General features: G+C 42.1%; 2 protein-coding genes across 10 annotated transcripts in view; both read right to left on the bottom strand.

Annotated features, from left to right (window-relative positions):
- Nucleotides 1–40: 40 nt before the first annotated feature.
- Nucleotides 41–8,523, bottom strand: exd2 (exonuclease 3'-5' domain containing 2). 4 transcript variants are annotated; one of them, XM_085256688.1, is made up of 10 exons: nt 8,388–8,523; nt 7,010–7,061; nt 6,359–6,799; nt 4,862–5,118; nt 4,634–4,760; nt 4,195–4,502; nt 3,935–4,041; nt 2,875–3,010; nt 2,270–2,638; nt 41–1,346 (listed from the first exon to the last, which is right to left on the bottom strand). In XM_085256688.1, exons 3-10 carry the CDS (start codon nt 6,758–6,760, stop codon nt 1,130–1,132), a joined length of 1,923 nt encoding a protein of 640 aa, XP_085112814.1. In that variant the 5' UTR covers nt 6,761–6,799; nt 7,010–7,061; nt 8,388–8,523; the 3' UTR covers nt 41–1,129. The 4 variants fall into 4 exon arrangements, with proteins under 4 accessions (XP_085112814.1, XP_085112816.1, XP_085112815.1 ...); XM_085256690.1 differs by having other exon boundaries at nt 6,374–6,799; nt 8,388–8,522; XM_085256689.1 differs by lacking the exon at nt 8,388–8,523 and adding an exon at nt 8,178–8,376.
- A 378-nt stretch (nt 8,524–8,901) lies between these two features.
- numb (NUMB endocytic adaptor protein) overlaps nt 8,902–27,984 on the bottom strand; it is a 44,837-nt gene continuing 25,754 nt past the window's right edge. Inside the window, exons 2-11 of one of the 6 annotated variants that reach the window (XM_085256683.1) lie at nt 26,122–26,258; nt 21,673–21,747; nt 16,891–16,923; nt 16,028–16,102; nt 14,712–14,852; nt 14,295–14,499; nt 13,176–13,472; nt 12,915–13,058; nt 11,846–11,977; nt 8,902–11,175 (exon numbers count right to left, since the gene is read on the bottom strand). In XM_085256683.1, the coding sequence (XP_085112809.1) occupies nt 10,421–11,175; nt 11,846–11,977; nt 12,915–13,058; nt 13,176–13,472; nt 14,295–14,499; nt 14,712–14,852; nt 16,028–16,102; nt 16,891–16,923; nt 21,673–21,747; nt 26,122–26,247 (1,983 nt within the window). In that variant the 5' untranslated portion in view covers nt 26,248–26,258 and the 3' untranslated portion in view covers nt 8,902–10,420. Of the gene's footprint in view, nt 11,176–11,845; nt 11,978–12,914; nt 13,059–13,175; nt 13,476–14,294; nt 14,500–14,711; nt 14,853–16,027; nt 16,103–16,890; nt 21,526–21,672; nt 21,748–26,121; nt 26,259–27,984 lie in introns of those variants that run through there. The other 5 variants (XM_085256681.1, XM_085256686.1, XM_085256687.1 and 2 more) reach the window with 5 other exon arrangements.

Raw genomic sequence — 27,984 nt, forward strand, 5'->3', positions numbered from 1 at the left:
TGGAGGGTATAGGTGTGTTCAATAACTCATAAGATTAATAAACATCACTTATTTACTGTATCATTCACAGGAAAACATGAATAAATATAATGCAGCTGCTTCCATAAGGTAAATTTCTTATACTCTAAAGCTTTGCAGAGGGTTAAATCTTGTAATTTATCTTCATCACGTCCAAGTTGGCAGCTTTTCTTTACTGTGCAGTTTGGAATCTGTGAAACGACGTCGCTGTTAAACTGAAACGAGCTCATGTCCCGACACAGTCTCCAGTTAGGTTTAGGGGTTAAGAGGCACGTTCACACACGCCATGGAGAGGTCCCAGCCGTCCGGAGAATCGGCACCACGACATAAGCAGGAGTTTAAATAAATGACCAAGTGAAAGCCGCCAACTGTACTTACATTTTGTCTCCCCTGCTGCGATAAGTGTACAAAACCACAGACGCAATACATTCAAGCCCAGAAACACCTTGACTAACTCATCTTTGAAAAAAAGGAAATTGAGCAAAGATGGATTTTATCTTCATGGCATTCCCAGGGAAATTCAGTTATCATCTATTGACCTAAACCAGACAACAGAATGAAAACTTAAACTGGACGGAGAGCCAAATAATTTAAGGTCCTATAAAAACAACCATCTCTCTGCAAAGCAAATCATTCATAATAAGCTGCTGACCCACAGGGGGTGGAGCTGGAGGTCAAGAATAAAGTAGCAGGCAGCAGCCTTTTCTAAAAATCTGTTCAAGATTTATGATTGTTTGGTTTTTTTGTTTTTGTTTTGTTTAAATAAAAAAAGTCCACATGCGAACAATGTGTCCACGACATTGTAAGGTTAGTGTTTTACCTAGATTTCTCTCCACAGGTAGGGTCAGTTACTCTTACTGGAATTTGGCATCAATGTTCTTTGCCCAGTGGGGTCCTGACAGCAGCCACATACTATAACATTTCCATCCCTGCTGCTCAATTAGTGCGTTCACGTGCTCACTAAAAAAAAAAAAAAAAAAGCAAAAAAAAAAAAAGCAAAAGCAGGTTGGAGAAACTGATGGAGTGGCTGTTGAGTTTCAAAGTAAAAGAGTAAAATCCAGGTTTCCTATCCAGGTGCGAGGTCAGTCGTGCCCTTCTTGGAGATGGAAAGTCAGTTGAGTTTAATGGGCAGGTCCTCTCCGTATTTGCGAAGTAACTTGCTGTGATTGTGATTGATGGACCACAGAGGAGGGAGGTGGCGAGGCTGCATGGTGGTGAGGAAATGCAACCTCCAGCGACGCTCCAGGACCATCAGTCCCCGCAGGCCTTGCTCAGCGTGCGCTTGCACCACCTTCAGACCGTGAGGCACGTACGCCTCGTTTAAAATCCTTCAGAGGAGAGAGGAGCGGTCAGAGAGAGCGCATACTAGCAAAAATGATCATGATACACTACATGCAGCTGTTTAAACGTACAGTGATGATTAGGACTCAACCAATAATTTGGTTCACTGAGTGGGCTGTTAAATTATGAATGCTTCTTAGCATATTTAAACTGGGAACTAAGTGAAGTTAAATGTGACTGTACACTTATGTTTCACTGTGCCTGTGATTGGCAAGTACACATCTTTGCACAAGTGGTTCACAAAAAGTATAAATAAATTCCTTATTCGTCTTACATCTGTGCATTTTTCTGTTATTTGACCACTTAAAAATCTCTGGGCTTGTTGTCCTGTTGCATGACACCGTTTCAGCCTAGCTTTAGTTATTGGACAGATGGCCTCACATCTGATGTTATTTGGTATACAGAGAAGTTCATGGTTGACTCAGCAACTGTAAAATCCTCAGGTGTTGGGTCTGCAAAACAAGCCCAAATCATCACCCCTCCACGACTGCGCTTCATAGTTTGTACAAGGTATTTGTGTTGATATTGTCCATCGATTATGGACAAACATCTCCCACTTTAGTCTCATCTATTCAAAGCACACTCTTTGTCTTGTAGCTTTTTCAGATGCAACTTTGCAAACCCAAACCATGCGGCCACGTTTTTGTTAGTGAGAAGAGACTTGCTCCCGACTGTCCTTCCAAACAAGCCATACTTGTTCTTTTTTAATTGTCCTGTCACAGCTTTAACATTCAACATGCCAACTCTGTAGAGTCTGAGATGTAGCTCATGGTTTTTTTGCAGTCACTGCTTGGTTACATCAGCAGTGCTCAGATTTACTTAAAACCTAAACGCTAAAGTATTAAAATAATTTAAGGTATCATTAAGACAACCATAACTGACGTGTGATCACGTATCAGTTTAAACTCACTTAGTCTCCAAATTGGCCGCTTGCTGCAGCGCTTCCTCCATCGCCCCCTCTTCGTCATTCAAATTCAGGAAACTCTTGATTAAAGCCTGCAGCTCCTCTCGCCGTTGTTTGGGGAGTCCTTCCCCGGCAGTGAGCAGAGCCCGAGCCGCCGAGCGTACTTTCCGTCGATCAGAGTCCTCAAAGATCCGAACTCCCTCCTCGCAGCCCTGAGGGGCAGAAAACTCTTCAGCCAGCTGCTGTTTCAGGAAGCTGTCGTGTACATTGGAGGCAGCGTGGCAGCTGGTGCACAGCAGCAGGATGTCATGGGAGTTGTGGTCCTTCATCTCTGTGGGAAAATGCCGTCTGTACTCATGCGGCACAATATTTTTCCTTAAGGATCAAACAAAGATGCATGTTAATCACGTCTGCAGTGATTTGGTGGCACCACAAAATAAGACATTTATACTTAAACAACACAAATGATCTTCTGAAGTTCAGAACAAACTGCCATTTGTCAAGCAAATTTGTTTGTTTTATTGGTTCTGTGCTTGAGATCAGACAAGCAGAACAAGTTCTAAGTAAACCTTCAATATAAATCAACTTCAAAGCGAATAAGTGTGTCAAACCTGATGTAAGAATCTGCTTTTCCACAGACCACACAGAGATTCTCCTTGGCAGTCAGGTAGTAATCCTGCTGCGAGTCAGGACGTCCCGACGGCTCAAACAGCAGCCTCACAATAAAAGGCTCTTCACTCTCGAGCACTGCATCACAAACAGAACAGCATCGGGTTTTCAGGCTATTCTTTGAACCTCACAGGGATGCAAATGCATGACAGTATTTACAGAGTTTGAGAAGAAAAAGCAACAAAACAAAAAACACACATTGTATAGTTCACACTATTAATACTAATACACTTTTTTAAAATGCACAAATCTATACACTTTATACTGGTGGCCACTAGTGCTACTCCAGAGCCTTCCAGTAAACACACGTCGTTGACTTCCTCTTTGAGTTATCACTTTCAAAGAAAAAAAACAAACAAACAAAAGACCCTTGACCTATGCCCTGGATTGCACGTTTGAAATCAAAGCAGGCTTCATGTTGCTGTGAAGTAATGACTAAGAGCATGCTTTTTGTAAGGAAGGATGCTCCTGACCATTGCCTTCTCATAGCAAGTCCTTTAGTATATACAAAAAACAAAATCACAAATACTGTATATTCATTTAAGAGTTTTTCATAGTCAAATCCTATTTGAAATGCTGCCGACAAGCGTGACACTGTGCACCAGGTATAACACGAGAACTTACTGGGTAAATCTAAACACCTCAGAAACCCTAGGATGTGGTCTACAGCAACCTGATTAATATTTAAGCATCTAATTGCAAACATTCATACTTAGAATAAGCATCAGAACCAATAAATAACCAACTAAATGTAAAGCAACAAAAATTTAAAAAAATGAAATTAGAAAGACAGGAAAGTAAAACAGGATATTCTAAGGAGCTGTTGCAGGTGCAGCAACGCACGTCAAGTCTGGCTGTTTAAAGAGAGTCACTGAGAGCCAAGAAAATAAAGAGAGATCTGTGCAGCTGCTGGAAGGAGTGAGACTCGACATGAAAGGGAAAAACATTTAGGTTGTACTTAGGACAGCTGAAAGGCAATAAAGAGGGTTTTATCCAGCATACCTCCTATTCCTTTATCAAGGTACCATTTGGCTTTTTTCTTGTCACAGGTACACAGGGGTTGGCCATCTGGTGCATGGAGGAAACAGTTATCATAGAGGGGAGATTTCCTGGAACAGGCAGAGAGACACAGTATAAAGCAGTTTACATTCATATTTTCCTGTGCAAACGATGCCCCAAACTCACTGTACAGTAACAGCGGAAAACAAACAACTGCTCATCCTCATCTAAGAATGAGCTTCTTTGTCATTAATAACACTCACCTGGCGGAATACCCGGCACCCAGCGATTTCCTCTTGTGATTCTTTCGAGGGTCTGAGACTTGCTGATCTCCAGACTCTGGGTTTTCATAGCCTAACGACCTGGCCCTCCTCTTCCTGTCTCCATCACCTGCCCTGTCATCTCCATCTCCTTGGCCCTTGAACGGCACATCGACCAGACCCTGGCAGCGGGAGGCCAGCTCAGAGTAAGAGCTCCCACTGGAAGAGGCGGGACTGGCTTCAGACTGAAGGCCAAGGAGATGGAGGAAGAGAGCAATGGAAACCTGGGCATCTCTAGCAGCATAAGTCATCTGGAGCGAGCGAAGGGGTAAAGAAAATTATTTTGACAATACATGTTTTTGTTCGATTAGTTTGGCATGGCAGAAGAAACCAGCGTCTTGTCTGTACAAGTATAGTATTTACAATACAGTAAGATCCCCACCTGCTCCTTTGTCAACTGATCTGCTTCCCAATCACTGCAACGCACCTCTGGAGATTTGTCTAGAGAGATTTTCAACACATCTGCTGCCAGTGACTTCAAACTGAGTCCGTTACTTACTGAAGTTTGCCTAAAAGGGAGAAGGGAAAAGAAAAAAAAAAAAGAAAAAGTGTGTATTTGCAATTGACACAAATAGTTTCGATTATAAGCAAGAGCAGAATTATTTTTTACTTTTGTCGCAAGGCAAGGTGACGCAGGTCAACCGTACACGTCAGCGACAAACCGTAGTCACGTGTCAGTCGCTTGCCATCTTCGTAGCAACCAACTCCCACTTTAAGAATGTGTGGGTTTCTGAGAACTTCCATTAATGTGTGCGGGAAAGGCTGCTGACTGCTGCGAAACGGTAACAGCCTCACCAGGATGCACAGACCCGAGTACGAGGCCATCTGTAGCAAGGAGACCACAGCGGCTTTGCCTTTAGCAGACACCTGTATCCAAACAACAGCAGCTGGGTCAGAAAACACAGAGACAGTTGTGTGAGGTGATGATAATGGATGATGCTTAAAAGGGAAGAAATCCACCACAATTGTGTAATGTCATTAATGTTTTGTAAAGCTCAAGGTGTTTGGTTGTTGGCAAGAACAAAGGAGGGGATTTATGCATCTACACCAATGACAGCTGGTGCAAAAACAAAAACTGCACACAGCCGTTGTCCCCCAGATTTGGAATATTTGACTGAAGTGCAGACCCGTCTACATACCTCGCGAGTTTACTGTTGTCATGGTAACGGCCGTGTATGTACCACCCGATGCTAATGCTAACTCGGCCATGGAGGAGCAATCAGAATTCCCATCCAAATGCAGTGCACATTATAGCTGGGGACTTCAACCATGCTGATTTAGTCAGTATTCCCCAGATTTGAACAACATATTAAATGTGCAACAAGGGGAGAAAAAAAAACAACACACTGGATAAAGCCTACAGCAACATCCTAAAAGGCTTGTGCACAGACACAGACCTCCAATGGAGCTCTACATCCCTGCGGTTTTAAAGAAGGCCCAACAGCGTCTCCACTTTCTGAGAATCCTCAGAAAAATGGACCTGAAGGAGTCTTCTACCACTGCTCCATTGAAAGTGTGCTGACATATTGCATCGGTGTGTGGTTCTCCAGCTGCACCACAGCACATAGAAAGGCACTCCAGAGGGTCATCAATATGGCCCAAAAAATAAATAAAAAAAATCCTCTTCCCTCCCTGAAGGACCTGTACAGCACTCGCTGTCTTAAGAGGGGACGCAGCATCCTACGGGACTGCACACACCCAGGACACCGGGTGTTTAAGCTGCTGCCGTCTGGCAGGAGGTTCAGGCTGCTGAGGACCCGAACAAATAGACTCATGTCTAATGTGCAATAATAACAGTGTGCAATACTAATACACTTTTTTATTACTAAGTTAATATACTGTGTTGTGTTGCGTTGTGATGTGTCGTATCGTGTTATATGTAGTGCCAACGTAGGGCAGTTTTCCAATGTCATTGTATTATGTATGACTGTGCAATGACAGAGTTATCTTATCTTGTTGTCAGCTTTTAGGGAAAAAGTAGGAATTCCTCACAACCTGAACCCTGAACCCCATGGCCAATTATTCTTCTACATTTAGGTGGATTTTTCTCCTTTTTAAAAAAAAATAAATTAAAAAAATGGAAAAACATGCAAAAGGTATTTCTTACGGCGGAGGTCTTTACCCATTCACAGTCAAATCCCAGCACAGGGAAGACTGACAGTTCTTTTTGCATTATTGGCCACAACTGCTGCCACTCTTCTTCAGAGGTCACAATCACTGGTTTGATTCCCAGCAGGTGATCAGAAGACAGGATCCGGGCAGGAAGTGTGGTCTGGCACTGTACAGTCTGAAATTCATCCTTCACAACATGTGGCGGCTGTATGCATGTACACTCCACAGCTGTGACCTCTGTGGACTTTTCCTCAAGATTGTGCAAGGACTCTGCGACCTTCTGGATGGAAGGTAACCTTTTCCTTTTTGTTCGATACACCCGCCATATGAGCAGCCCTCCCAAGGTTGCCCCTAGTACTGCCGTTACGACAGCGGTTAAAGGTCCTCGATGAGACATGCTGACTTGTAATGATCCTAATCAGTCTGAAGTTCAAACCTAGAGCCAAAAACACAGTAGAAGCAGTGAGTGAGACGATCTGCAAGTTTTATTCAGCTTGTCTGTTAAAATAAATTGGGAAAAACAAACAAACAAAAAAAAAAAAAAAAAAAAAAAAAAAAAAAAAAAAAAAAAAAAAAAAACACAACAACAACAACAACAACAACACCACCACCACCACCACCACCAAAAACAAAGGAGATGACCTACCTTTCCTGCATCAGTGAACCCAGCTGTTGCAATTTAGACAGACAACGCGCATCTTTGGAACAAAACCAGCAAAGACAGGTTATTTTATAAATACCCTTCATAAACAGATCTATGTCTAGGTTTTTACTGTCTTAAAGCAGACAGATAATCCTCACACCATCAATCTCTGCCCATCAACATGCAAAATCCAGAAAATCAATGGCCAAGTTAATCATGTTTGGTTATTTTTTTATTCCAAGAAGCCAGACTTTGCAGTAAATTTTAAGCGCTCTTGAGCCATATGTTGTCCAATCTTTAAGGTAATACAAAGTTTTAATTTAGACATTAGCTGCAATTTACTCATTTTCAAAAGATTTTGATCTACCATTCAATGCCATCTAAAAAGGATCTTTTTAGCAACGGCTTCATTTTTCAATATGACAATCATCTGAAACACACTGACAGTGCAATAAAAACATACGTGGTTAGAAAAAAACAAACAAAAACAAAACAATGGAAAACTAGTAGTCATGTTTTGTCCTTAACATTGAAGCAGTGTGGGATTATCTTGACAGACTTGAACACCACGCAGCCAAAATCCAAATACGAGCTTTGAATGTCCTTCAAGAACAAAACTATGTCTGAAGAATATTGACAGAAATGACAACAAAGCCTGACTAAGAGAGTTCCGAATTTACTTAAGAATAAAGGTGGTCAGACCAGATGGCGTCTTCCAAGCAATACATGTTACAGTAAACATTTGCTCCCATTTTCCTACAAAATAAAAAGAAATGAAGCGTGACTCATGTATAGTTAGTAGCTGCAGCTCTTGATGGTAATCCTGCCATTATATATTTGCACGTGTCCTTTCGGGTCCTAAAACAGGATTAGGATTATTGGGGAAATTGGGGGACAAAACAAGGGCGAATTTAGCGTAACATCGGTCAACTTAGCTGACACTGGTTTGTAAGGATAGGCTAGAGTTATAAGATCACTGCAAAGCAAAAAACAGCTATTGTTAGTTGTTACAAAGAGCAAACACCTCTCGATCAGGTAAGCAGCCAGCTGTTACTATACCGTTTGTTAACACAACTTTTGCTAGCTTCCCTCTGCGACGTAGCTTCAGCTGAAATAAACATCGATAAATTCAGTTCTTCAAATGTCTATCACTTTTAAATGCAAGGCGTACCGCGAATTGCGTTCTGCCTCTAATCCCGTTTACTGTCCTCCAGTTTAGTCAAAGCAAAGTTTAATCAACGTTAGCTTGGTTAGCTGCTGGAGCTAACCGGTTAGCTTGTGAGCTCTTCAGCCCCAATACGTTCTTTAAATGCAACCTGGACGCTAATTTTTAAGCGCAAAGTAGCACCGTACATATCATCCCACGTATTCTGCAGCTTACCTTTACACTTTCGAACAACACAACGCCACTTTATCTCACATGTACACTTGTTTGCTGTGCTCGTCCATCTCTTCCAGAGTGCATTTATATGAAGCTGCAGCGCCACCTGTTGGGGGGATGGACCAATAACAGACCAGTGGAGCCCATAGAATTTTAGCTCTCTGGCAGTGCTGATTGGGTGCGAGCACTTGTAAGGTGATTGCCAACAGCTTTCACACATTTCTGTAATTAATATTTAATATTACATTGGTACAGTGGCAACTAATTGCTAAAAGAGTATGTTTTGTCAAAAAAACAACTACCCATTAAATCAAAGACACGATTTTTAATCATACAAAAAAAATGACAAATTATCAATTTTACAACCTGAAACCAATTAATATTCTTCTTTTTCTTTTTAAATAAATCTATGAATATAATTTCACTTAATTATTTAAGAAGTTCATAATTAGTCATTCGTGTTAAGAGATTTCTCACATAGTGTATATTGCTTATAATCAAGAACACACACCACTTTTTCCTCTACCACCATAAATTTATTCAATCTTTTAGCTTCAGTATTTTTCCAAAGAAGTGGAACGAAGTAATGAAATAATTACAAAATGGAAAAATAGATCAGAGAATAGATCATATTCACAGGTTTGATTTAAAAAAATAAAACGACAGAGAGAAAAAAAAAAAATCAGACAGTGAGAGAAACCATTAATATCTCCCTGCATTTTTCTGCTGCCCGTCAGAACAACAGCCGTCTAACGGAGGTCAGGGTAAGTCAGCATGCAGCTTCTCAGATCCTACAGTACCACAACTGACAAACCGTCGGCGATTGAGGTCACCTGGGAGGTGATGTCGAATCATCTACTTTAGTGCTTGTGCATAAAAAACTTTTTTTAAAAAGAAAAAAACAAAACAAAAAAAACCCCTAAAATTACCAACTTAAAACTTAAAAAAAAATAAAGAGGTGGATTAAAAACAAGATGACACATCCTACAGTGTTAAATAAAAACAAATAAGATAGTTACCACACAAAATGAAAATAAAAATAATGACAATAAAGACAGAAGAAGAAGTTAAACTGTCAAAAACTGAGCACAGGTAAGAGAGGCAACCAGTCGGGCACCACCACCATCGCTAGGTCCACATTGGATGTAAAGCATCTCACTGTAAATAGGGTATCATTGCAGCAACAATCAATCACGGGATGCAACAGATGGCAATAAAGAGACTTGTCTTCAAAAATAAAACAAATAAACACAAAAGTAAAGCAGCTGTCCCTTCACAAAATCTCTTTACATCACATCAAAAATTAGCACTGCCGTGAGCTTTGTGTACAGTATAGATTCTTTATAGATATATATTTTTTGTATAATATATACGATCATTTCTTGTATACACAAACATAAACTCGATTCATTGTAGCTAGCCTGTGCCTTTGGCAAGATTACTTACAACTCTTCTGTTAGATTCCAAAGCTATTTAAAATATACTTAATGCATAAAAATAAAGATTTTGGCATCGTCTCGCTCTATTCTTAAGATTCTGGAAGCTGAGTTCTCTCAGTACTGCTGCATTCCTCTGTCATGCCAACAGGGGGCGCTAGGAACTGGACTTTGTGAAAGGGAGCTGCCACGCCTGGGGTAGTGAAGGAAGCTGCCACACCTGGGGAAGGTGGAGGAGCTGCGGGGAGTGGCTCGGCACAGATATTCCACAGAGTTATGACGACCTTGCGCTCCACAGCAGAAACAAAATAATACAGACAATGCCAATGAAATGCCTCAGGGAGGGGGAGAAGGGGGATACACCCTGTTTTTCATTTTTGTTTTTTGCCTTCTTCTCTCAGTGTCACGCAGGGTTCTGCTCCCTTCTGATTTGCCTGCTGTTCTCTACAGGCTTCACCCCCTCCCCCTGCCGCCACTGAGATTTTCCACTAAAACAGAGCGAGAGAGGCAGAACAACATTCTGAGCTCTAGTCAATTAGTCAATTCAACCAATCCAAGTCTTTAACGTCCAGTTCTTTCTAACTTCAATCTTAGTGTTCAGAGCTGGATCTCAAAGGTTTTTTGTAGCTCAGTAGAGAAGGGATTTGTGGGGGAGGGTGTGGTGTGTTGGCGTGAGCGGCCCTCCAGGGCTGCCCACTGGGCCTCAAAGGCATCTTCCTGCTGCGGGGGAGGCTGTGTAGATGGGGAGGATGGAGCGATTCGAGATGGTGCAGCCCAGCTGTCCGCCCCGTTAAAGGTCACACTGTCACTGGATGGCTGCTGGGGAGCGGGGATTGCCGTGGTGGACTGCGGAGGCTTGATGAATGGGCTGATGTTACTGACAGGCTGAGCGTCATGCTGGGGCGTCGTGGAGACCGGGCCGGGAAACGGCTGGGGTTGTGTGGCTGAGCCAAACACATTAGCCACCATCTGTGAAGGAGTGATGCCAAACACAGGAACGCTGGGCTGAGGAAACGGCAGCCCATTAGCCATCGGGTGGGAGGCTGGAGCCTGAGCGTGGAAGGCAGGCTGGCGAGGGGGCAACATGGGCACAGGAGGGGGTATAGAGGGCAAAAAAGCCACTGGGGGACCAGAAGGTACAGAAGCCACGGGCATCGGCACAGGGGCAACGAACGGCTGGGGAGGAGGCGAGGCAGTTGCCAGGATTGGATTGGGCTGCGGGGCTCGGACAGATTTGGAAACTTCTTCTAACCACCGGTCTGCTTCTGAAGGTGTGCGTTTGTGGGAGGAAATAGCTGGAGAAGACGTGGGGGGCACTACGATCACTGGAGTAGGAGCTGACCAGTCACCTCCTGTCAGCAGAAAGTACAAGAATGAGTCTCGACCCAACATTTAACCGGAAAAAACACGAGACACTGCAACAGTGAGACAGAAGCAGGCAAAAAGAGTATCAGGCAAAATAAAAGTTGATCGTGCTACTGATATCTGTGAGCAAGAATGAACAAGAACCTTTTAAAGACCTGAAAGAAAAACACTTTTTCCAAGTTTAATCCTTGAGTTAAATGATCCATGAATGCATTCATTCTTAGTCTGATTTTTAAAATCTTTATTTATCATAATCCCACCCTGTTCTCTTGCTCTAAAGTGCTACAAAAGATTTGGATACCTCACCTGTATCTGCTTTAAATAACCGGGGGCTGCTAACTTACCCCACATCTGACCTTTAGTTGCTGGGTTGTACTATTTAGGAGAGCAGTTCTATAGCAAGACAAGATGTTTTAGGGACTACTCTAATAAAAATCACTTCTTCCTTAGAGAAGACAGATCCTACTATGTGCTAATCTGTAGTAATCCACACCACCTTTTAAGCAAGCCATACAAATTTGAATGGTTTGATCAAATCTTGTCTTCTTCCCACATATTCAGTTTAACTAGAAAAAACTGCTCATCACATTAGACTGATCTTATAAGAATTATATTGAATTTTAACTCTCAATCCAAACCCTTTGATGAGCTGCTTACCTGTCCGTGCTGAGGCCGTTGCACCTGCAGGGCTTTTAGCCCATGGGTTAGTTTCTCGAGCGGGCAGAGCAGGGGGGAGAACTGAGGGGTTAGCAGTAGTGGCAGCAGGGAAGGCAGGAGTTGTGCCATTCACTAAAGCAAATAAGAGACAGAAGCTAGTACAAGCAAGCCTGTGCAATGGATGATGTCCATTGGACATGCACAATGTTACTCTGCATTTAATTAGCAGTCTAATGAGGCATAAACTGCACGCAAAATAAATGTTATTCACTAAGTTATGAGAAAATATGAGCAGCCACACATTCTCCAACTGCAAATTTAAACTGCAAGCAACACATTCATCAAGTTATTGGAAGCTGGCTGAACTTCTACAGAGCAGAATTACAGGGAAATTCAGCCAAACTGTGAGAAATAAACAACACTGATCATAAAAGTGAATAACCAGGGTTTTAGTGTGTGCTTCTATATTTCCCTGAGTTGGCAAATGCAAAATCACCAGCTGATTGAGCTAAACCATAAAATACTTAAAGTGGACCTATTATACTTTTTCTTATGTTTTGTCATATGATGACAGAGTTCAGTGACTGAACCTGGCATGGCTGTTGGTGCCAGACAGACTGGTCTGAGCATTTCAGAAACTGCTGATCTACTGACATTTTTCTACATGACCATCTCTAGGGTTTACAGAGAATGGTCCAAAAATATAAAACATCCAGTGAGCAGCATCAACAAGTTGAAAATGCCTTGTTGACCATCCCTAATAAGGCCTTCTCAGTCGCACAGCTCTGCTCGCTTGCTGATCAACCCTTCTGATTACAAGAGGCATCCAATTAGAATACATTTAGATTAAAAGGAAGCGGAAAAGAGCTAAAATGGTTTGATACATAACAATTATTTTGAGCTGTGAATCATACAGAGCTACTCTAGTATAGTCAAATAATAAAAATTATTTAATTTAAAAAATGAAACAAACATAATAGGTCCACTTTAAGCATCTTATCTGTTTTCACTTAATTGTGTGTTTAGTATTAAAAATAACAGCTGATCGGAAAGTTTTACAGGTTTTTACCCGGTGCTACAGGAGACTGTGGGGATGAAGCCGGTTTAGGCATCGGCGCTGAAGAGAAGGGATCCTCTGGCGGTCCACTGAAGGCCGTGGCGATCTGAGTACACAGTGAACTGATGCTGTCACCTTCTCCTTCTAACTCAAGGACTGGAGGAGGTGCACATTAGAAAAGAGGTAAAGGTCAGCATAAGCTTATATGCTATAAGAACATGGTAGAAGTATTTTATTGTGCATATTTGCAAGGGCAGTAACAGTTGGACTCACCTGTGTTTTTCATGGGGAAGTCAGATTTGCGCTGCATAGTGGAGGGCAGGTCATTCATGCGCAGTGACTGCTGTCGTTTGAAGGGAGATGTCTTCTGACTAAGTGCCGGGAAGCCTCTGAAGGAGCTCTGCCTGTGGAGAATCTCAACTGGTGCGTGTCTGCGGGGTATCGCCTGAGGTCCCAGCATGGGCACTGAAAGAGGCGGGGACGATGAGGGGGACGGTGAACCGCCCGTCTGGTGGACTGACGAGTTTGTCACACTTGCTGCAGAGTTCCCAGCAACCTTCACTTCTGTCTCTGCTGTAAGAGATGCGCAACATTTAGACAACAGGCCTCTGCAGTGGTAAGAAATCACAAACAAATTAAAGCTTGTGACATCTGCCGATTTAATCAGTCATGCTTTTTAATCATATCTACATCTGTAATTCACTGTGCAACACTACACCCCCTCACAGAGAATGGCAGGTGTAGGGGTCTGAGAACATCTTAGAATAGAATAGAAAAGCCTTTTATTGTCGTTGTACATCAAATGTAAATGTAATAAAAATGTACATAGTAGGACAGCAAGAATAAATAACATACAAGAGGAATATATGCAACAAGGGAAAGGCACAAAAGAGCTTGAAAGTAGAATATAGAGTCAGTGATGAAGGTTACTAAGACCATGGCTCAGATTGCTGGTTGGGTGGGCAGGGGCAGGGGTGGTGGGCGGGGAGGGGGGGGGGGGGGGAATAGTTGCCTATCCTTCCATCTTCTTTTGATGTTTTCTTTTTTTTTGGGTGCTTTACAGCGACCTTCTGAGTCAAATTACAAATCTGAGACTGGTGCGAGGGGGAAACTTTCAAATGAATGGTTATATATTAGCTATTGTACATTTAAGGCATTTTAAGGAGCCGCTAATCTGCTGCCATGGCTTTGTAAAAGAAAGAGGTTATGTAAAGCAGCATCAAACTACTATATGCTGATTCGAGCTGTGCTGGTTTATCATACATCTCATTTAAAATATAATCATAAACTTTTAAAAAGTCAATAAACTATTAAACCTTTTTTTAAATTGTGTGGAAGACAAACCGGTCGATCTAATCCTGAGGACGGGGAAAAACACAACTAGATACAGACCTTTTTTAGCATCTTGTAGCTGCCTCATGACTTCTTCCCGCTCTGCTGCTTCTGTTGCTGTAGTAACACGAAAGGAGCCCTCGCGGGTGAAAGTGGTTCGGTTAGTGTCAAAGGTTGCCGTGACCCCACACTCCTTTTCCCGTTTCTGTTTTCGTTCCAGGCAAGCAGCGAACGCACAACCCACAGCGTGACTGAGACGCTCTCCCTGAGAGAAACAATTCAAAAAGCACACTGAAGTGCGTGATATCAAAACGGCCATCTAACCTAAGTGATTCAGGGATATGACGGTCTTTTAAAAAAAAAAAAAAAAAAGGTTAATCGTACACCTCTGAATATGAACTCCAACATTTTTAATGTTCACTGTCAGTGATTATGAATCAGGAAAATAGAACTGCAGTTACAAAAAGGAGTCCCTACTGAGTCTTTAATGGCCATAAAACAATGGCAGATCCAGCGTCGTGTGGTGCCATCCCTGCAGATGTAAGAGAATGCCCGCTCAAAATTCCTGTCTGGAGCGCAGAATGACACCTTCTCTATTGTCTGGTCCAGAATCAGGTCCTGCAAAAAACACACACAACCTTATTATTTTTTGATGCCGTGATTTTATTGCTCAAAGGAGGTTTTCTGATCATCAAGATTCTCTCAGCCACTCCAAATTTTCCAAAACTGGAGTGTCTGTAGCTCAGGGGGTAGAGCAGGTCATCTAATAATCGGAAGGTTAGTGGTTTGATAAATGGCTGCTCTAGTCTGCATGCAAGGTGCTTTGTATTTAATATTGTTGCTGCTTTGGTGCTATATAAATAAACACCTGTAGTTAAGACACTCTGTTACCATTTGAAAACATGGGCTGAAAATGTTCACAGTAAATAATAACTGAATGAAAACGAGCCCAAAAAGATGGAACTAATTACATCCAGCTTCAGAAGGACGCTTGGAAGGAAGCTTGCCACAGTTAATACATTAATTCTAATAAAGCATAATCTAGACAAATGGCAATACAATTATAGAAAAGACAAGATCAACAGGGGTAGTACAGTACATGCAGAACTTCTTAGCAGTACTTTCTCACAAATTAGTTATTTTCCACAAAAGGAAATGTTCTACTCCTTCATTATTTCTCATTTAAAATATTTAAAAACCAGCTTGGTAGCATTCTTTAACAATTATCCCCAAGAAGTAAATTGTTAGCTAGAAAAATGTTATGAAAACCGAAATTAGTCAAGTTACATGCAGTGCATAGTTAACTCACCTAACACATGCATGGTGCATTTAACTTAAACTTATCTTAAACTACATTCTGTGCTCACCTGCATGAAATTGCTAGCAAAGGGTTTATTAGTAATCAATGGCACAAAGAAAAATAGATGGGAAAAATGTATTTTCTTTTCCATGTTATAATCTCCACAGAAACCACAAAAGACCATCAGCACTGGCAGTCTGAGGCTGTTGTCTGGCAACAAACTGATGCATGCAGTACCAGTTACTTCCAGCAGGTGTCAGTGGAACCTGTAATATGACCCTGTTTACCTGAATCTTATCTACAGGTGCACTAAGTACATATTTCCAGTGATCTGCCTTTTGGAGGTCACTAGGCTACAATTGTAGTAGCTTATCTTATTCACTGCTGAAGCTCAGCAGCTTCCACCTTTACAGCTGCTAAAGCTACTCTTAATTCCTCCGACTGTTCTTTCCTTTTGATCAAGGTGCGACAGGCGACCGGAGGGACTCATTACCTTTGTTTTGTCGTCTACAACACGAAGACCATCTGCCGACACCCACAACACAGCTCGCACAGGCTTCTTCCCAGCCTGGAAAACACACGACAGGGATGGAATAAGTTAAGAAACAAGGAAACTTTTTCAATCTTTCCACATGCCTCAAGATTACTTCCCTTTGTGTTATTCCTTGGAACCTTCTCATAGAGGGGTAAGGAAGAAAAAAAAATATATATCAGTCAACACACACACACACACACACACACACACACACACACACACACACACACACACACACACACACCTGTAAATACATAGAAACCAGCAGGTAAAAAGACAAAAGAGAAGACAAGTCAGGAGTTGTTGCTTTTTTTTTTTTTTTTTTCTTGCTTTTTTTTTCTTTTTTTTTGGGGGGGGGGGGTGTCACACCGTAGGACCCAAATTTAAAGCAAAGACGTCGATATGAGATTTTTGTGCCCTGATGCATTCGACAGTGAACCCCATTGGTTAGAACAACAACAATAAACAAGGAAATGTTCATTCACAAAAAAACTGTTCATTGTTCTATTCTTGGTTCAAGGAAGAAGAGCTGAAGGGAGAGAGTCACGCATGTTAATACCACACACACACAAACACACAACAGAAAAGTGCCCTGCCCCAGCCTAAACTGCCCCACCTGCTCACAGCCACATGCATCATTACGTTTGTCTCTCCCCAGACAGATTCCCCCTGTATTATGAACGCGTGTGTTTGTGTGTTTTCTTCCAGCCTTCAGATGTGATCAAAGGGTGAAGTGTGAGAGGAAGAAAAATAATAATAATAATAATAATGATGCTAATAATAAAGAGAAACACACTCAGACACACAAAGCAATAACTTACTTTTGAAAAGAATCCTTTGAAGAATTTCCTGTCCTGGAAGTGGATATGGTAAAAAGGAGAGGGTGGGTGAGAAGGGCGGAGGAGGTGGAAGGAGGAACAAGGCATGAAAATGTTACCTAGGAAGTCTAAAAATTGTCGGGAGCCGAAAGTAAAGGATTGGATTTGGTTTATTTTTGGTGAAGCTGGGTTATGTGTGAGAGTGAGTGGGTGAGGGAATGGATCAAGTAGCTCCATGTGATTCCACAATGAGAGAGATGTTTCGATGATGTGTTTGATGATTACTGTTAGTAACACCACAATGGAAGCAAGAATACCCCTGAAAGCAAGACCTCCACAGGCAGAAAAACCACCCAGGAAAACGTACAGAGCCGTCTGAACAGAGGTGATAAAGATGGCAGATCATTAGGTTTCTGTCTGTGGACGTGAAATTCCTGAATCCCTTTTCGTTCTTTTTCCCTCCGATTCCCGGATCGAGACACTTTGCATTGTTGTTCAGCAGACAGAAACAAATTCCCACTGACAGCAGTTTGACCTCTGAGTCAAACCTGTGACTGTTCAATGGTCAGCCTGAGTCTGGAGTCATGTTTAGGCTTCCACAACCACATCAAAAAAACCAAACCAGACCTGGCCTAGTCTTAGCCACCCCACCCTCCCTCTTCTTTCACCCACTCCCCAAGAGTTCCTCGCCTCCCCGTAAGCTCTGAAAAGGAGTACCACTCCGCTCCTGTTACACAGCCATGGTGGAGACGGCACTCCAAGCGCCATGTTAATGCATGATTTAACATGTTAACCAGAACTGGAGATTCATTTGGAATGAGCTAAGCGATTGTTAGGGTATGTGTGTGTGTGTGTGATTGTGAGAGTGTTTTACATTTATGTTTGAGAGAACCACACAGACATGCTGATGATAGCAAAGCCTGCAAAGTTAGTATTAGTATGCTATGGTTAGGGGGAAAAAATCTCTAAAGGGTTAAGAGGAATGTGGAGGGAGGAGGATTTCGAGGCATTTCTCTGCATTAAAAACCTGCTTAAAAAGACAAAAAAAAAGCACCAACAAAAAGGTAACACAACATTCAAGTATTCAATGTGTGAAGTGAGATGGAACTAAAGTGAATCGGAGGAGTTTTGTGAGCAGAAAGGGTAGTTTTTAAATAGATGAAGGTGATTCCAACAAGACAAAAAATAAAAACAAAGCTGTGTAGCCAACATGATCGCTGTAGATAAAAAATAATAATACGTTGAACATTGAGTATTTTAACTACTGCCTACAGTTACAACCTTTCATTGTCACACCCAACTGGTGGTTTAAAGTCATTTTGCCCTCAAAACAACGGTAGCCACCAACAGGATGTGTAGCAATGCACAGCTTGTGCAACATCGGTCAAGCTGCTGCTTTCTGCAACAGCTCACACCTTACAATATTTGTCACAAGGATGAAAGAAATCTCTAATGCAAGACAGCATGCTCTTAATCCTGGACAGTGGATTATTATTGATGATATGTGGCTTATTTACTTATTTTTTCCTTCATGAGATCAGGTTTGTGGTTTAAAAAAAAAAAAAAAAAGGCACCGAGACCAGAATATTAATAGTGGGGGAGGGTAGCACAGGAAGTACTTTAAAAGTTTGCATCACAGAAAGCACATATTTTAATTGTTTTAGGTCCACCGTCAATGATACATCCTCAGGCTACTGGGCGTTCATGCCCAAATGCAACTAGGTCTTCTAAATGTGTCAGCAGTTCCTCGTGGAGTGCCTCACCCAGTCTGCACAGAGGTAACACGCCAACGCACTATCATCTCCTGAGTAACAGCAAAAACATTCACACATTCACTCAGAATACACTTCAAATCCCCAGGCTGCTGGCCAACAACGACAGGAAGTGATGTCACGATGACAGGAACAAAAAAAAAAAAAAAAAAAAAAAAAGGCAGCGTGGAGGTTGATGGTGGTGCAGTGCAGCTTTCTTCTCCACTCGCCTCTGCCCCACCTCCTCCCATGTGAGTCACGGGTCAAAAAGCTGTGAGAAAACTCTTATTATCGTCCCAAAGGCTGCTGGGAATGCAGCGGCGTCGCCTCAGAGCTGTGGCTGTCACACTTGCAATCACACACACCGGCTGAAAGGCTGGACCACCAACATGCACCCTCAAGCACAATGCACATACAAGGACATCTAAACACATTTCTTTCTCTGCAGTTATTTCTCACGGCACATCAGCTTGTTGTCATTGGTTTTTGTCCGTTTCAAGACTTTGTGCCGATGTTGGCTGACTGTATAGGTAACGTGGCTGCAGTTAGCTGACTTTCAGAAAACAGCCTCCCCTCATCGACCAGGAGCAGATATTAAGTGCCTACAGGTGTGGAGCCTGGTTTCTGACCAATTTAGTTATTAGTTTCTGGAAATAGAGCAATATTAACTCGCATGTCTCTCCAATGGTAGGGACTGTATTTGTTGCCTGGCAACAGTCTGCTTATTAAAGCATCAGTGAGGATGAACTTGGATGTATCAGGGCCTCGCTAATTGTATTTTTGTTTAAAGGGTCGCCCTGGTCTCCTCTGACAACCTTAACTTTGACGTGGATCATTGGCATCAGGGGGCTGCTCTCTGCAAGGCTGTTTACGCAGACTTGTCCTGGCATCATGGGCTGCGTTTCAAACCATCCATTAAGAACCTTTCACTCCAACCTCATTTTCTCAGCAAAATGCACACTTCGTATGCTGCATCACGGGGTCACAGTACGGCAGGCTACAAACACTACAAACCTACTCTCATCTACTGACTGAAATGGAAGAAGAATGATGGAAATGAGGGGCAGACTGACACAGTACAGCAAGACTCATTTCTGTTTGCTGCTCCACTGCTTTGAGCTCCAGTGATGAATGTTAATGCCAGAATAATAATCCTCCTGCATTATGAATTTTTTAACTGTGAAGACTTAGTATCACTATGTAAAATCTATGGGACAACCCTAAGGAACACAACAACAATGTGCACCTCAAGACGGCGGCACTACAATGAGGAAGAGGGGAAACAGATCTGCATCCCTGCCACTGGGAAGGACAGGCACTATGTTGGAACACATTAGCAGTTCTCAAGCCAGTGGCAGATTGTTTTCCGGCATTTCCTGTAAGACAAGCCATTCAGGGCACAGGTAAAGTGCCACATCTAGGCCAGAGCTCAACATTTAGCAAGAATATAATGGCAGCAGTTAAACTACAAACAAACGTTTTGGTTTTTCTAAACACTCCCAAAATATAGTTTTGCAAATACATAGTTTTGAGAGTGTTGGTGTAAAATACCGATCCTGCAGATCAATGAAGCCGTGCATCTGGCCATTTACACATAAGGCTTTTGGCCAGTGAGGAAAGCGAGGGCGAGCAGCAGCGGAGGAGACAGGGGAGGAAATGTCATTAGGCTGAGGAGGGTCAGACAGTCGCAGCCTGCAGGAGGACGGGAGGCAGAAACACCCGCCTCTCCTCTTGAGTTGGCTCCATTTTGTCGGCCTTGTTAAAACAACTGTAACTCAATAAGAGCTCGCGGCCTCGGGCTCCGTGTTAACCACGTGACCTCATCAAGCACCAGTGTGTGCACGACACTGATGTGTGTTGTATCTGCAGTCGACCTTTGTGCATTTTCTGTACACTAAGAGAACAAGTGTGCTGCAGGGCATGCAGCATGTCTGTCTGCTCTGCCTCTGGGTGCACTTCGCCCTGTGTGCGTACACATTATCCCACTATGAGCTCCATCTCAGTGTGCATGCTGTGCAGCGAATGTCGACAGCTGCATCCAAATATAAGCAAATGTGTGCTCACGTACGTTTCATGTCAAACATTTTCCTCCACAAGTAGCGTGTAGAATGTCTGTTGTGTTTTCTAAAAATATAACAAAATGTCAGTATGCAAAAGTGAGAAGAAAGGCCCTTACATATAACTGTAAGACTGCGTGTGAGTGCACATTCTCTTATTTGTCTTGCATTTCAACTAGCATGTTTTTCTGTATAATCGTTCTAAGAAAGGGTTCTCACAGCTCAAGCAGTCTTCAGTAGTTTGTTGAGCTCGACTAAGAGCCGCTTTTTCACAATAGTGAGAAGAAGAGGCAATGATAACAAGTGAAACAGGGTGTGAATTCTCAATTATTCTGAGTCACCTCAAACTGAAACCAAAAGCTGTCAGCAGACACGTCGAGCGGGAGATTCATTACCATTGCTGGCAAAGGAATCAAATTTACGTCTGCGCATGACGTCATCTCGATCATACAGAGGCCGACTGTAGCAGCAGACCTGCCGACTCAGGTTTGGCCCCAACTACAGAGAATCAGCCTCTTTTGCACCGAAGAGTTTATGACCTGGGTGGGGCCTTGGCAAACAACTGACAACGTGGAAAAGCAATAGCGCCATTGCTTTCCCCGTCCTTCCCCTCCTCCTGCTCCTCAAACTGGAATTTGTTCCTTTTTGCGCAACTCCGCCGGAATCTGCTCCAGCAGGAAGTACGTGCTGACCTGCTCTGGCTGAGAGTGTGCAGAGAGAGCCAGACAGGAGAACAATCGACACACTTGGGCCTCTATGTACTAGAAAGCTAAGTAGGAATAAGCAATGATAAAACTCTTGGAAGGAGAGTAATGATAGCTAAAGGAGGGCTACCTTAGAAATAGTTTTTAGGAAAAGTCAGTAGGATGTTGGGGAAATAGAAAAGTAATGGAGGAAAAGTTGAAAGAAAGAAGATACAAGTAGGAAATAGCAGCCTCATTCCTGGAAGTACAGAAGATATTTCTAGTGAAACCTACCGTCTTCAACCGTTTTACTGCATCTTCACAGATGTGCATGCCTCTGGATTCATCCACCTCCACATGTCCCAGGTACTGCAGGGCACAGAGAAGTAGATGGACAGGAAAAAAAAGGAAAGAATGAGTAATGCTGTGACAAACCTTTCCTGTGGCCATCTCTGCTGACGTTTAACTAAGGCTACAATAATAAACTTTAGAATGAGATTAGGTATTTAAATGAGCTCAGATTGTCTAATATCCCCTGGTACCCGAACGCTGGTGATTTATACACCTAATTAAATTCCGTTTTGAGGTCAATTGCAGTCAATAGCTCCATAGCTGATCTCTAATTTTGTCCATGGAGAAAATGATAACCCGTTCATGAGAAATGTATATGGGCAAGTGTGTAGACTGTAGTGTGTGATCCTGTAAGGGGACACGAGGAAGATCAAAGAAGCACGCAAAGAGGCAAAAACAAACTGCCCCTTCCGATCTCTTTGTGAGCTGACGGAAACAACGTAGGCTGTATATTTTATCTTTTGAGCTTCACCACCTTCCAGTAATGGCTGGCTCATCGCAACTCTAGTTAAGACTATAGCAGGTTCCAGGTTGTTCCAGGTTATTATGCAATAACTTGGCAGATGCTCCTACAGTATATTACTCCAAGGCTTCCCACAGTATATTGTTGCTGGAGCAGGCTGCTTCACATGACTCAAAACTGCCTGTACTGACACTTCAAGTATAAAGTAAAGAATAACTTTGAAGTGCGAGCAGTGCATTTCAGCTTGTGGCCTTCAGCAGGGTCATCTTCATCCTATCCTGTGGCTTGTGAGTGCAAACATCCTGGTTTTACTGTGAAGTTGCTGATAAAGCTGTAGCGGTGACCTTTTCGGACAATTTTCCTTCTCGCTGTACTTTGGAAGTAAATAAAAGGTCTCCAGTTATGTTAGACAAAGTCAGTACGCCTTTTAAATCACACAGAATTACAGTTCATGGGGAAGAGTCATTACCCCATATATGCCAAACATTTATTGAGACTAAGCTACGGTAATTAGAGACGAGATATGTCAGGGTTAGTCAGATTCAGCACTGGAAGCTGCACTAAATGATCGTCCACATTATACGTTCCGTCCAATCACCAATTTCTCGGGGGAAACCCTGTGCTCCTGACTATGGAAATACTCGCCAGGAGTGAAAACCTTACGTGAGTAGGCTGAGCTCCAACTGAATGAACAGAAAAGGCTGCCGCTTCCTGCCCGACCCTTCCCGCCCCTTTCAGACCTGAAGCAAGATCACGCCCTGCTGTGTGTCACTCCAGAGGAGTCACAACCTTGACTACTCCAGAAGCCATTGTGCATGCTGAGCTGGAGAGGAAGTCCTTACCCTTTCCTTATAGATACACATGCTGACCCACGCCTTTCACCCCCACCCTCTGGCCCTGCTATATTGAGCGTGTGACGCAACTGCTGTGAGTCATACTGTCGCCGTTTTGGAATACACATGCACGTAAACACACATCGATGCATGCAAACGTGCAAGGTGTTAAGGACGATAGTGATGCGAGGAGGCAGCTGTGGATAGTGAGGACAATGAAAGCAGCGGGGCTACTAATCGGGGATCATCCAGAAGGATGTGGCAGAGGTGAGATGAATAAATGCAGGGGAGACTTGAAGTGTCACAACAGATTCTTCATTATGGCGTCTTACTCTGCTCCATTAGTAAATAGCTGCCAGCAACAATCTGGGGGCTGAAACATTCACATGTAACAGAAGAAGAACTCCACCAAATAAATGGAAAATAATAGAATTTGAGGAGATTTCTGCACATGTGCAATTTGGTTCTGAAATTCAGATTTGTGTGTGGGTCCCTTCCAGGATTAGAATCACTTTACAACTATCCTACGGTGGGCTACGATTAGATGAAGCTAAATAAAACAAACTTCAAATTTTTCCAGCAGTAAAAGGCCAACAGAGCAACCATAAACAGAGAAAGTACTAGGGCTGCTTGATAATTGCAACAATCATAAACGTGTCTATTGCTGGTCAGTAATTATATCTATTAACATGGTTATTCATTAAGTTAAATGCATTGAAGTATTAAACTGTGGGATGGTTTCACTGAACTTTATAGCTAGGTCAAATTAAAAATGTAAGAAAAAGGGAGAGTTTTAAGGTTTATCTGGTTAGGATTTGAGGTATTTTTGCCAGTTTCCAGTCATCAGAAATAAGAGCAGCCCTTTGGGCAGGCAGTACTGTAGCTACAGGGAGAGAAATGTACAGCTGACACTCCCAACCAACACCTCTGTCTTACACTACAGAAAGCAGCACCTACAGGTCCCCGTCAATAATTCTTCCACAGTTTTGCCCATTGAAAAATTCAGAGAAATTTACTACTTCTAGATAGATTTTGGTTCAACAAAAGGTTCACTTTTGTTTGATTTTTGGTTCAAACTGATCTAAACTATGAAGGAATTTACAATTTTAGGGGCATGTGAAAGACCCGCCACTATAAAAGAAAGGAGTGTATATCCTCTGGATGTGACCTGGGAATTAATTCCGAGAACTTGCTATAAATCAGTGTCAAGTGACAGTGCAAAACAAAATTCAGTCCAATTCCATAAGCAGCCTCACAAACGTCTCCGCTGGTAAACAGCACACACAAGCAACTGAATCTAATCTTGCATCTGCCACCAGCCTTCAGCAGTCATAAGGCTGATATTTCCATATGAAAAACCAAGTCTACATGTTTATGCCTTTCACCATCACCTTGAATTATAATAGATATATTTAACATTAAAACAATTTGCTTATACATAAAAAAAATGTACAAGCACTACGTAACAGGCCCTGATAATGACAATTAAACTCATAATCTTCTTGCCAAAGGCACTACAGAATGGGTGGGTATTCTTCTTCTCCTTCCCTGCATGTCCTGTCCTACCATGTATTTATTACTCTGTATTGTAGCAGTCTGTTATAATTTCACCACAACTATTCACACACAGACAAACATTCATGCAGAACGGGGCTCCTCTAAGGCACCTAGAGCAGGAGACAGGGAGCAGCAGGAGGGGGAGGAGGGATACAGATGAGTAGCATGGTAGGTTGCACCATTGCGATGAAAGCCAGTGTAAAGGTGGAAAGAAAAATACTGGTGGAGTAGTGTGCGTTTGGCTGCAGAGATAACATAAGGACAGTCAGGTTTTTTTCCCCCCCCATTTACCTAAAGTATCTGGCTTCTAAGTCAGTGGCTACTTTTACACCTTCACTGTGGTAATTATGGCTAATTATTACTTTTCAAACAGATACAAACGTTTTGTAAATGTCACAAACCTTTTTCTGTGTTTCTAAGTCAAGAAAATACTATCAAAAGTTAAAATATTCTATTATTTTATTATACCAAATAACACAGCTAATACTCCTTAGCCTTGCTGAGCTAAGAAAAACATTATATTAACAAAATCCAACTTACTTTGCACAACAGAATGAAACTGACGTGCGGCTGTCAACAAAGGGATAAATGCCTATTAAAGAATTTGCCATATGTTGGTAATCCATGATTAAAATATCTCTTAAAATATGAACTAAGGGTTAGGGCCATAGCAATAAAATCAAAAATTATGTGCTCATAAGACCTACATTTCTTATATAAGCATATAAAAGATTAAATACAATTAGCGTGAAGGGTTTTCTGCTCATCTTGTTGGAGAAAATTAGGATCTCAATATTCTATTCTGGACTTCGTGAAAGCATCTGGACAAGCAATTCTTTTTAAAATGAAGACCGTTTATGCAATTCCAAGAGCAAATTGCTCAATATTGCTCAATAAAAACTACATAAAGGGAGCACATAGGCGACATCAAATTAAAGCTTGTACACTTGCTTATGCACAATTTACATCCACTGAACAGCCGCCAAGCTTAGAAATTCTGAGGTAAACGTTCCCTTTCATGACTCTGAAGTCTTCAGTTCCCTTTTATCCCGAGTAAGAGGAGGATTTGAGCCCATGTGATGGGAGGAAGTGTACCGTCACACTTCTGTTTGCAAAAGTAGGAGGGTTTTGTTGCCAAAATAAGGTGAGATCGCCACTTCATCAACTGCTGCACAGCAGGGCTGACTGCCATTTCACCATGTCCCCGACTTATCTTGCCAGTAATGAAACATTTCTTTCAATTCCACATATTTTTACTGGGGATTCAAGTGGTTCTGATACTCCTAAAACACAAAGTAATTGTGCACACACATCCCACAGGTTTGTTAGACTACAGCAGATAATCCCGCAACCTAGATAAAAACTGTGCTCAAACTCTCTGAATGGTTATGATTAATCACAAGCCGTGTCCTTGGGGAGGAAGGTGGTATGAAGAAGTTTCGCAAAGGTAAGAATGCATCAAAGTGAGGTCAGCCCTGCACTCCGTTTCTGTGTCTGAAGTGGGGTGTACGCAGGTGTGTGTGTGTGAGGGAGAGTCACCTTGACTGCAAAGCTGCATTTGCCGGTGCGGACTGCCTCTTCGTCTGTCTGCCACTGGTGCGGCCGACTCGACTCCGGCACGTAAACGTCTTTCTTCCGGCGGAAGCTCTGCCGTAGCTTATTCATCGCTGAGCTCCCTGTAATTGGAGAGACATTTTTAATAATCTTACAGTGAAAACTGAGCTGTCAGCAGCAGCAGTGAAATAAAGAAGGTGCAGCACTAAAAAGCTGGAGATTCATCTAACTCAGGTTAAGCTTAGTGTTTTTCTACAGTGAAATTATAGATAATGGTCCAAAAAGCAGGCGATCACACAAACCCACAGCAGCAGAATAACACTTTCAGCAGTCTTGTTTTGATGCCTGTAAATAGGAATCCTTTAAACTCTGACATCAGTGCAAAACACAGTAAGCTGCTGTGTCTCTGACTCACCAGGAGAAACAAAAGAGGCTGAGACTTTGCAGTGTTGGGAGTCAAGGCAGTGAAAATAAAAGGGAGCAGTGTTCCTTTTATTCAGAGCCTTTTTTTTTTTTTTTACCACAATTTAACAGACAGTGTTTGCACATTTTTAATTTAGATGGTCTGACATTTTCCATTAATATCTCAAACACTGCACTGAGGCCTCTCTGGGGGGAATTTAGTAAAACAAATCTTTTCAACCTCTAGATCACTTTGAATTACACTGCAATGTAATATTTTACAAAGCTAAAGTTTGCTAGAACATGGCTTTATTGCCACCCTGTACTTATTAACGTAAACTGAGCAAAAATAGATGTAACACGGTGGTCAGGTGATCATTCAGGCAGAAAACAAACTCAAGTCCCCAGTAAAGGTCAGAAGTAAACTTATTACCAGGTCAGGTATAAATAGTCTTGGAATAAAACATTTGCCAGTTAATCAGCAAAAAACGTCACATTACATTAAGTTCTGCAGTCATCTGTATAATAAGTAAAAGAGTAGTGTTTAACACATTGTATACACATGAAGACAAATGTACTAGCCCACCTATGAAATACAAAGTTATTGTCAATTGTTTTTAACAGAGCTTTAGAGTTTTAAAAACAATAAATTACTTCTATTCCATTTCTTTTATTTCAGAAAAACAAACGTTACCAGGGTCAATATCATTAGCCCCCTGAAAAAAATGACTTTTTTATGAATCACAGCAGAAACCGCTGCTGTGTAATGATGTGGTATAACTTTTTTATGCTTAAAGCTTGTAATATCAAGTTAAAACTTAGGGTTATCTTTCAATTTACACAAATGCAATTTGAAAAATCGTCATGGCAAAAAAAGAAAAAAGAAAAGAAAAGAAAGAAAGAAAGAAAAAAAGAAATCAGTTTAGACTTCAGAAAAAGAATTCATGCTCACAAAGCAGGAGATGGAAAGTTCAGGTTTTGAGACTACTTTGTATATATAATTTGTATCACCAAGAAATTGAAATAGAGCCACATAGTACATAACAAGCCCAGCAGAGGTAGGAAGAGAAAGATTTGAAAGACTCTATAGACCCCAGAACAACTGCCAAGACATGAGTGAAAAGCAAGTCAAGAACTGTAGCTTCAAAGGAGGCTGTCACTAGAACCCTACACAGGAATGAACTCAGAGGTTACAGACCAAGAAAAACTCTGCAGAACAGACGCCTTCAAGCCAGACTGAAGTACACCGAGGAGAACCTTGAGAAAGATTATGCATATTGAAAGAGCATCCTTTGATCAGAGGAGACAAAACTAGAGCTCTGTTGTCATGGAGACGCTCTTTATGTTTGGACAGAGAAGTGAGAGGCGTACAACCTAAAAAACACCGTCCCCCACAGTGAAACACGGTGGTGGGAGTCTAATGCTGTGGGGATGCTTCGGTCCGTC

This window comes from Mchenga conophoros, linkage group LG19, assembly GCF_057382185.1.
Source record: "Mchenga conophoros isolate Kocher_MC1m ecotype Shallow Benthic linkage group LG19, M_conophoros_male_GT1.1, whole genome shotgun sequence".
NCBI classification, from domain to species: Eukaryota; Metazoa; Chordata; class Actinopteri; order Cichliformes; family Cichlidae; genus Mchenga; species Mchenga conophoros.

Excerpts from the sequence above, each read along its gene's own strand:
- exd2 (XM_085256688.1), bottom strand. The coding sequence starts at position 6,760 with ATGTCTCATCGAGGACCTTTAACCGCTGTCGTAACGGCAGTACTAGGG. Across the intron at positions 3,011-3,934 it reads CCTTGATAAAGGAATAGGAG|TGCTCGAGAGTGAAGAGCCT; the intron begins GTATGCTGGATA and ends TTTGTGATGCAG. Across the intron at positions 1,347-2,269 it reads GCGGCCAATTTGGAGACTAA|GATTTTAAACGAGGCGTACG; the intron begins GTGAGTTTAAAC and ends TCTCCTCTGAAG.